The sequence below is a fragment of the Miscanthus floridulus genome, chromosome 10 (genome assembly GCF_019320115.1).
Source record: "Miscanthus floridulus cultivar M001 chromosome 10, ASM1932011v1, whole genome shotgun sequence".
NCBI classification, from domain to species: Eukaryota; Viridiplantae; Streptophyta; class Magnoliopsida; order Poales; family Poaceae; genus Miscanthus; species Miscanthus floridulus.
Window position 1 is genome coordinate 141,646,248 of NC_089589.1, and position 10,489 is coordinate 141,656,736.

At 45.7% G+C, this 10,489-nt stretch overlaps 1 protein-coding gene across 1 annotated transcript; it reads left to right on the top strand.

The window, feature by feature from the left end:
- Positions 1 to 2,615, top strand: LOC136485906 (noroxomaritidine/norcraugsodine reductase-like). The gene is made up of 4 exons (XM_066482713.1): positions 1 to 421; positions 512 to 737; positions 1,347 to 1,453; positions 2,201 to 2,615. Exons 1-4 carry the CDS (start codon positions 134 to 136, stop codon positions 2,363 to 2,365), a joined length of 786 nt encoding a protein of 261 aa, XP_066338810.1. The 5' UTR covers positions 1 to 133; the 3' UTR covers positions 2,366 to 2,615.
- Positions 2,616 to 10,489: the final 7,874 nt, after the last annotated feature.

Consider the following 10,489-nt stretch of genomic DNA (forward strand, 5'->3'; position numbering starts at 1 on the left):
TATCAGTTGGTGTTTAGTCCGGCTCAGATTATTTGTCACTGCAATGACAAAATAGGCTCAAGTCACTCGCATCGCAACATTGTACTACTAGTACTTGTTGAAGTTGAACACACAACATACACAAAAACGGAGGATGGCAGCGGCGACCGGCAGCGAGAGGTGGAGCCTGGCCGGCGTGACAGCGCTGGTCACCGGTGGCAGCAAGGGGATCGGGCATGCGATCGTGGAGGAGCTGGCCGGGTTCGGCGCACGGGTGCACGCGTGCGCCCGCAGCACGATGGACCTGGAGGAGTGCCGCCGGCGGTGGGCCGAGAAGGGGTTCGACGTCACCGTGTCCGTCTGCGACGTGGCCGTGCGCGCTGACCGGGAGAGGCTCATGGAGACAGTGAAAGCGACCTTCGACGGCAAGCTCGATATCCTGGTAAGCTGAAGGTGAAACCATGCGTCTCCTCCGGCTCCGGGAATCCCATCGATCAACCGCAGCTTGACGGCGAAGTAAGTGCTCGTACAGGTTAACAACGCGGCGATGCTGATCATCAAGCCGCCGGGGGAGTACACGGCGGAGGACTACTCTCGGATCATGGCGACCAACCTGGAGTCGTGCTTCCATCTCAGCCAGCTCGCGCACCCGCTCCTCCGGAGCGCCTCCGTCGCCGGCGGGGGAAGCGTCGTCCACATATCCTCCATCACAAGCTTCCTGGCCTTCCCACAGGAAACGCTCTACAGCGTCACCAAAGGTACGTGACAGTTTTCTTTTTTTTTTCTTTTGGAAAAATGATAGTACATACGTAACACGTCCTTTCGAAATGAAAGGACAAAATAGGGGAGCTAGACACGGGATGAATGGAGCAAAAAACAAATTCCCAATGAACCAAAGGAGGCCAAAGACAAATTCCCAATGAACCAAGGAATTTGGACCTACTTGCTCTTGTTGTCACGCCCATGTGCTTGCGAAGTTGCTACCCATGGTCTATCCTTCAACCTTCGGTACCTTGGTCCAAGCTTCTGTGTTCATATGCTTCACTGACTGTGGTGCATCGGCGTGAATCCCTCGCTTCACCTCGCCTTCGCCATGACACGCTTAACACCAGCACATCGTAAGCCAAAAGACATGTTTGCAACACCGCGAGCTTGCTTCTGGTTGGTTAGTCATAAGCAATAACAGCTTAACTACAAAGACTGAATGTGCATAACAATTACTCATCATACACTATGATAAGGGCACATCTAAACCTTGTCATTTTAGAATAAAAACTCCAAATCATTTTTGGTCTCACTCTAGTGTCCACATATGCATAAATTTATATATCTTTGGGTTGCCCTTACATTCATGATTGTTTATGCAGGAGGACTGAACCAGCTGACGAGGAGCCTTGCTACTGAGTGGGCCCATGATAAGATCCGTGTGAACTGCGTTGCACCTGGCGTGATCATGACAGACATGGTTAAAGAGGTACTCCATGGGTCCTAAAAGGATTGTCATTCTTGTTTTATGAGTCAATCCATCTCAACTTTAGCAATTACAAATAAAAAAGTACTAATATTTATGATGCTTCATAAGTATTATTAGATATATAATGAAATATATTTTCAATTCTTTGGGGTACAAATGCTGATACTATTTTCGATGAACATTCGAATTTAACAATGTTTGACTTAGCCAAAATCTAGAATAACATTGTTTTTAGACGAAGAGAGTAAGTATATATTTTATTGTTTTTAGACGAAGAGAGTAAGTATATATTTTCTTGCGGTCTAAACGACATAATCTATCAAACATAATGTTGTCGAAAAGGATACAAGGACTTTGATGATCGACTAAGCAGGAAGCTAAAAGAAGCAAGTATCTATATCTGTTTTCAGTCACATCCATCACCAGTTCAAGGAATCTTGGTGCGGTGTGTGGTCGGGAGTAGCCGTGCTGTGGATTTTTTTTAGTTAGTGGGTCCCACAGTAATATGTCTACTCCTGCTATATAGCCTCTGGTGGCCCGTGAAAGCACTAACATTCTTGATATAAAATAGACACCATAAGAATAATTATAGAGTATATTTTTATAATAAATTTATTAAGATACATAAATGCTAATACCATTTTTTTTATAAACTTATCAAACTTGAGCTATAACTACATTCTTTTGTGAATAGAGAAAGTATTTTAGAATTGTAACAAGTACGACCTAACATATCAACACATACAGCTACCGGCAGCGGTGGTGCAACAAGAGTTGTCACGCATCCCGATGCGGCGGACTGGCGAGCCGACGGAGGTGGCGTCCCTGGTGTCGTTCCTCTGCTTGCCGGCGGCGTCCTACGTCACCGGGCAGGTCATCTGCATCGATGGAGGCCGCACCATTAGCGCCTGATGGACGACGTACGGAACTGATGGAGACGGGTTTGTTTGCTCGGTCGTCAATAATAATAATTCAGCTTGGCCAATTTATCCGCTGGAAACATGGAACCGATCGACAGAAACGTGCCAACCACTTCATTATTACTCTCTGTGACGTTTTGTGTTGGGTCGGGCTGAAAACATGATTGTGTCAGGTTGTGCTGTAAACTTTTCAGCATTCGTAGTTCACCAGAACGCATGCATCAATATCTTCATGAGTTTCAGGAGACCAGCGAGCCAGTAGATTTTCAGAATCTAAATAAAAGTTCTGGGCCATTTCTCGCAGTGTGTTTGGGCCGTTTGGGCCGTAGACGAGCGTGGGGTTCTTCTTACCACGTGGGCTGGCCCACCATACGGCACAGTCCCGGCTTCCCTGTAGCAACAAACCTCAGATCCACAATCACCTCCGAACGATCTACTGTTTGATGGGTCCATCTCTCGCTTCCTCACCCAGCACCCCGTGAGTTTGAAGAACCCAACCTAGCGCTGCACGCGAAGCCGTTCCAGGTGCAGTTGCGGATCCCTAGCTCGCCGGAGGCAACTTTGGCAACAGTGGCCTCCTTCAGCACCGCCTGCAGTGGCCATGGGGCCTCCTCCCTAGCTGGGACGGGCGCCCTCCGCCGCCAACGTGCCAGCCCACCGAGGGCAGTCTTGGTGGCGCAGCAGCAAAGTCCCAGCCCTCGCTCGCCCCTCTCTCCCGATGCCGCATCCTTCTGCCCCAGCGGTGCCTCGAAGGGTCGCCCAAGTTCCACCAGTGGGTGGACGATGGCTTATGTGACAACTTCGATGACGAGCCTCCACCGACGGCCTCACCAACTCCCTACCTCGACACAGTCCACAAGCTGTCGCCGCGGGGACCTTCTCCGGTCAGGGAACCAGTGCCATCCCAGGCTAACGCTCTCGGGGATGGGCCTTGCATGGCTAGGCGCTCCATGCGGCCTCATCATAGGAAGCTGCAGCGCGCTCTCCGTGGTCCTCCTGCCCCTAGGAGGGGAATGCGGGTGGGGCTTGCCAGATCTCGAGCATTGCGGCACAGCGTGTGCCAGCCCACCTGAGACTCGGAATGCGAGTCCTTGAAACCCCCCGGCGTCGCTTCTCCGACCCCGATGCGGATCTGGGGCGCCGCGAGCGTTGGCGCAGGCGTCACCGTCCCCGCTGATCTGGTGCGACCATGGACGTTGCGCAAGGCGTTGAGCCGGTGCTAGAGATGCTCCTGGCCTCTCTCATCGTCCACCCCGCAAGGATGTATGTGGAGCCGATGCTGAGCGCTTCCGCCAAGTGCATAGCTGCCGTCGTGGGCGCCGTCGGGTGCTGCCATGGCCAGCAAGGCCAGTCCCTCTGAATCTCATAGGCCAATGCTTCAACTACCTAGCAAGCGACCACGTCAAGGCGCCCTGCACTTTTCCGTCACAATGCCTCAACTGCCGGTGTGAAGGTCACCGGGCCCAGTGAAAGGTCCTTATGTGGTTTTGGTAATTGAGTGACAACCTAGGTGGACTAATTGTGTTTATGTGAGATACACAGGTGATTAGTCCACAGGTACATATGTGTGAGCAACATATGCCATGAAGGTGAAAATGGCTTGGAGATGTTGCAAAGCTCACACATGTGATGATGAAGGAGCTCATTGCACATGGGACATGACATTGAGTCATGTGATCAAGGTGGAGAAGATCAAGACAAGACTTGGCTTGATGGATCGGTTGCAAGCGTGAAGGGCAAGTCGGAGGCTTTGGTGCGATGGACCGCGTGGCGGTGAAGCTTGAGCAAGACTTGGTGCCGATGGACGAAGGCAACGGTGAAAAGCAAGTTATGTCAAGATTGATGAACCAATATGATCACGTGATGATATGAAGTGGATCATATCATTGTTGATCAGTTGGTGCATGTGTTGCATCAACATTGGAGGAGATGGAATGGAATGCGCAAGGCAAAGGTATAACCTAGGGCATTTCATTTCACCGGTCATAGGTGTGCAAAGAAGTTTATGATTGGGTTTAGAATATATGGCCGTACTATCAAGAGGGGCAAACTTGTTTGCATATCGGTCATCTAGTGCCACTCGAGTGATCTAACTTTGCATCGTCGCTAGGATTGAGTGGCGTGGCAAGTTGAGTGGCTAATCCTTTGAAAAATGATTGTGAAAATGCTAACACACATACACATGGTGGTGTACACTTGGTGATGTTGGCACATTTACAAAGGAGATGAAGTTGGAGTTGATGTGGATTAACTCGGCGATGGAACGGAGGTGAGAAGGGTTAGGAACTCCACCGGCGGAATGTCCGCCCGTAGAGTGCGGACAGTCCGATGATGCCACCAGGTGCCCTATATAGAAAAGATAGGGTCCCACAGAGTGGACCGGACTCTGGTCACGCAGTGACCGGATGCTGGGTTCCAGCATCCGGTCAGTAGTGGCCAGTCAGCGGACAGGCGTCGGTCATCGACCAGGACGCTGGCGCTGGAAGTGATCGGACGCTGGCTGTGTGCGTCTGGTCAAGGTGACGTGTGATGACGCAGGCAGAGCAGAGTAGCTGGAAGTAACCGGACACTGGTGCTGCGTCCGATCACGATCGACCGGACGCGTCCGGTCATGTCTGGTACCTTATTGGAAATGACCGGACTCTGGGGTTGCTGCGTCTGGTCAGTTCAAGCTATTGCGTCTGGTCAACAGATGACCATTGAGATCAGGCGAACTATGTTTGAAGAAGGGGACACGTGGTGTGCATCGCACGACCGGACGCTGAGGTCCAGCGTCCGGTCGATCGGACCGGAGTGTCCGGTCGTCCCGACTTTTGCCCAGTGAAGGGGTAACGACTCTATTTGTTTGTGGGGGTATCAATAGAAGCCATGGTCGGCCTTGGGCCAGTAGCTAAGCACACTAGAGCCTTGGTGGCTTGTGTAGTAGTGCTTGGGAGCCCTCCATCTCACATATACTTGATAGTGATCATTCGATTGTGTGAGAGAGCGATTCTAGTGCGATTGCATCGTGAGGTTGCATCGAGTGGCACTAGGTGATCGAGTTGCAAGCCGATGGTGCTTGTTACTCTTGGAGGTTGCCACCTCCTAGATGGCTTGGTGGTGGTCTCCGTTGAAGCCCACAAGAATCTTGTGCGGTGCTCCAGAGAAGAGTTTTGTGAGGGGCATTGTGCTCGCCCCGCGGGAGCCGCGAAGAGCAACTCTAGTTGAGCGTGTCATTGAGCTACCCTCACTTTCGGGGTAGGTTCTTGCGGTGCCTGACACGCGGGCTTGGCGGGTGATGCCAATTAGCCGCCGAACCACCAAGTGAGCGGTCGACACAACGGGGACGTAGCGTGTTGGCAAGCACGTGAACCTCGGGAGAAAAATCATCGTGTCAAGCTTGTTCTTTCCGTTGGTTTGCATCCTCATTACACAAGCTTGTAATTACTTCCATATACATTGTGCTTGTGTAGTTGCTCTTGTAACTAGTTAGCTTGTGTAGCTTACTAGTTATCTTCTTGCTTGTGTAGCATAGAAGTAGCTCCCTTGCGTGGCTAATTAGGTTTGTGTAACCTTGTTAGTCACTTCGCTTAGGTTGTGTAGCTAAGTATTTGCGCTCTCTAATTTGGCATTGGTTGCCTTGTTATTGAGCATTGCTAGTGAGCTTAGTTGGCTTTGTGCTTTTACTTACTAGCATGTGTAGGAGCTCCCTGTTGCTTAAAGTACTAGTGGCATATGTTTGTGTGACCTTGCTCCTAGAATTGGTTAGGTGAGCTCTAGCTAGCCCGGCACCTTTGTTGCTTAATTAGTATCTTTGGAAGGTGCTAGAGAACATAGATAGAGGGGTGTAGTCTTGGCTAGACCGATAGTTCTAATTCTGCACTTATTTCGGTTAGCTGACGCGATTAATTTTAGAAAGGACTATTCACCCCCCCTCTAGTCCGCCATCTCGATCCTACAAGTGGTATCAGAGAGAGGTCTCTCATTTGTGGTCTTCACCGACCCGAGAGGATGGCGTCTAGTGGGCTAGATGTTTGTGAGACACACATTTTTTATGGCACAAACTTTGCACTTTGGAAAAATCACATGCTTGATCATTTTCGTGCAAAGGGACCTAAATTTTGGTGGGTTGTCACAAGTGGTCTCACCCATGTCTTGGACCATAGAAATCTCACCAAAGCTCAAAGAGTTCTCTATGAATTTGATGCACATGCTTGTTGTTTTCTAATGGATGCTTTAAGCTTTGATTTGATGAAACAAGTAAACATCAAGGGAACCGCTCGTGAGATATGGGAGTCCATCAAGGAAACCTTCGGTGATTCCTCCACATGGGATGATGGCAAATTCAAGGAGGATGAGCCCAAGAAGGAGGTGCATGAGTGTGTTGAGCATGACCACAACTTGGTGATTGTGGAAGATTGCTCCACCTCATGGTCAAGTGATGATGATGATCGATCCACTACAAGTTCACTTGACAAGGTTGATGATGATGCCACAAGTGTTGCACATGAAGATTCTACCTCAAGCACACTTGATGGTGATCTTGATGGTGATGTTGGTTCATGCTCAAGCCATGATGATGATGCTACTACAAGCTCTCCAACTACACCACATTGTCTCATGTCACAAGGTGACACCAAGGTATCAAATGATAATGTGGTTGATCATGTTGATTCATATGATGAGCTTGTTAGTAGACTTGCTAGCATGACCATGTCTTTAGAAAATGAGAAAGCTAAAACATTGAAATTAGAAAATGAAAACTCATTTCTAAAGAACTCGTGTGAAGAACATAAGAAATTACTTGATGCTTATAAATCTTCACATGATGAGCTAAAATTGAATCATGAGACACTACTTGCATCTCATGATGAATTATTAGAACAACATGCTTCTCTAATTAAATTGTTTACAAAGAAACTTAAAAATAATGAGAGCTCATCACATGGGTCAATTGATCAATCACATATTGTTGCTAACCCTTGTGATGTAGGCAAGAAGCATGTATCCACCTCTTGTGATGACTTAGTAGATATGCCATGCTCTTCACATATAGATGCTTGTTCTACTTCTATATCTTGTGAGACTAACCTTTTGAAGGAGAACAATGAGCTCAAAATGAAGTGAAGAAATTGAGCAACAAGCTAGAGAGGTGCTACAACTCAAAAGTCACCTTTGAGCACATGTTGAAGACTCAAAGAAACTATGGTGATAAGTGTGGTCTTGGCTTCAAGAAGAACATGACAAAGGGTGAAAGAAAGAGAGAAAGAAAGATGAAGAAGCTACAACAAAGAAAGCTTTCTCATACCATGTGCTACCGGTGTCATGAAGCAGGACACCTTGCAAATGGTTGCCCTAACATTGAGAAGCTCAAGAAGATAAAAGAAGAAGAGAGGCTAAAGCATGTGAAGTGCTTCAAGTGTCGCACATGGGGTCATCTTACCTCAATGTGCCCAACCAAGCAATTGGTGAAGCAACAAGTGAAGCCTCAACCAAAGCCACAAGTTGAGCAAGAGAAGACACCCCAAGAGCAAATCAAGATCAACCATGAAGATGGTGGTGATTTGATGATAAAGAAGAAGAAAACAAGAAGGGGTGGAAAAGCAAGAAAAAGAGCAAGGCATCCAATGCAAACTCAAGATGCCAAGATGATGAGCAAGAATGAAGATGAGAAGAAAGATTATGCTCACATCAAGTGCTTCAAGTATGTAAGTGTGGGACACTTTGCCTCTAAGTGTCCTACCAAGCTTGAGAAGAAGGCTCAAGCAATCCATGAGAGGCAAGGCAATGAGAAGCACCACATGAGCAAAGAAGAGAAGGCTCAATCAAAGAGAAAGTGCTACTCATGCCGGGAAAGGGGGCACATGGCACATTCATGTCCCCTAGGTAAAACTTCTAAGCCTATTTCAATTGATGATGATTCTATGCTTTGGAAGGATGGTAATGGTACCTCTATGGTCGCTATTACAAAATATCCCGCTATTCATACTAAGGCTATGCCTAAGTATGTTGCACCTAACTTGAGAGGACCCAAACTTGTTTGGGTACCATCAAAAAGTGGATGATTGTTTGTAGGTACCATCGGCATTGGAGGCTTGGTTAAAAAAAACATTCACCTTGTTGATCATATAGTTGAGCCAAGTGTTGATAAAGTGATGACCATTATCCCAATGCCATGACAAATTGAGTGAAGTCCAAATGTGCTATCAATATACAAGTGCTATAATTCAAGTTGTTGGTGATTCATTGAATATATTTGATGACTTGCAAATAATTGAGTTGAAGCTTGCTAGTTGGATGATCATAAGCTAACTAAGGTATATCTCTTGTTGATCATTTTATTTGGGTGCATATGAGTTAATTGAATTGGATAAATATGCAATGTTGCTTGCTATGAGATGATTGAATGGATAATTGATTAGTAATCAAGGTTGGATTGATTTGTGTTGGATAAATTCATGAGATGACTTTTAGTAAGGGGTTTGAATGGATATATGTCTTATGGAAGTATTCAAACAAGTTAGTTTCAAGTTTGATTCATATTTGATGAAGTATAGCTCAATTGTTGAAATCTGTCCTATAACTGAGAATCTGAGCTAGCTGTGATCTTAGCCGTGTTTGAGTGATCAAAACTCATTGGATTGGCATAAAAATTGGTGTACATGCTCTAGACTTATGGTATAAGATTCTGTACAAATTTCATGAAAAATGGATAAGAGATGCTTCGGTTTTGGAGTAGTTCTTATCAGCTATAGTGCAGCAGTTTTCAGCATGTAGCAGTGGTGGAAGAATTGAAATCTGGTAGCAATCTAGAAGTCAAATGAAACTCAAATTTTTACAGCTGCTATATAACTTAGCAATGCACACCTCCACAAAATTTCGTGATATTTGGATTTGTATTTTGGGAAATATGCTTATTCCTTTGAAGGGTACAAAATCTGTTAGAAAAGTGACAAATGTTGGATTGATCTAGAGTCACTTTGATTGAAAGGTCCTCAAGTTAGAAACATGTTTATAAGTAATTGAGGCACCTAAGTTTGGTTTTGAGATGATCTAGAAGCATGACAAGCAAAGAGTACAAGGCTATTTGATTGTGGAGTGCACTTTGCACACATTTGATACTCAAGATGAAGATCAAGATCAAACTCAAGTTGAAGATATAGTTTAAGTTCTAGATATGATTGGAGATCATTTGGTAGAAAGAAAAGGACTTAAAGAAGGAATCAAGGTCACTCATCAAGTTAAGTCCATCACTTGGATCAATCAAATCAAGTCATTTCAAGTGAGTATCAAGAATGATTCTTAGAGAGAGGTCACTTCTCCCAAGTGTAGGGGCTTGCCGCCTATATGTAGGTGAACCAAGTGTGGTACTTGGAAGGCTAACATGGAAGTGGTGATCCGAGGAACATTTGAGATGCTTAGTTGAAGCAATCAAAAGGGCAAGAAAAGCAAGCAACACCCAAAAGGGAGCTAGTCATGATATTTCAAGTGGTATTCTCAAATTGATACTCTCATGCAAGCAAAGATCAAAAGATAAAGCAAGCCAACCACAACAAGAAAGTATACTTGATCATAAGTGGTATTCATTTCATATGGGTGAAGAATGAAATTCAACATGGTATCTATTGGTCTTCACCAAGCTTATAATTGGACTTCACATTGCTATTGGAGTAATGAATTGGAATCTATGTGACTATCCTCTACTCCAACATAGCAAAGGTATCATTGTAATGTGCATGATCATTTCATCCCTTACTAGTATGCGGTTAGTGCATATAGTACATGCTTCATAGGATCATGCATAACAAATGAAATACTTAAATTCATAGCCTACCACTATTGTTTGAATGATTACTTGATCTAGTGGTTAGTACATGAATTTGTTCATGAGCTAGTGAACCCAAGTACTTGACTCAATTTGGATTGCTAACAAGTGACAAGTACAACATTGGCAAGATAACCCTTGCAAGAGGTGTGAAGAAGCTTGTCATTGGTTCAAACCGGACTTGGAAGCTTAGGCAAATCAATTTAGTTCAAGTCAATCATAGAAGCTCATGATGGTGATAAGAGTACAAGCACAGGACAACAATGCAAATGGATATCTAGTTTGTTTGTTTGTTTCAAATGGTATCTAGAC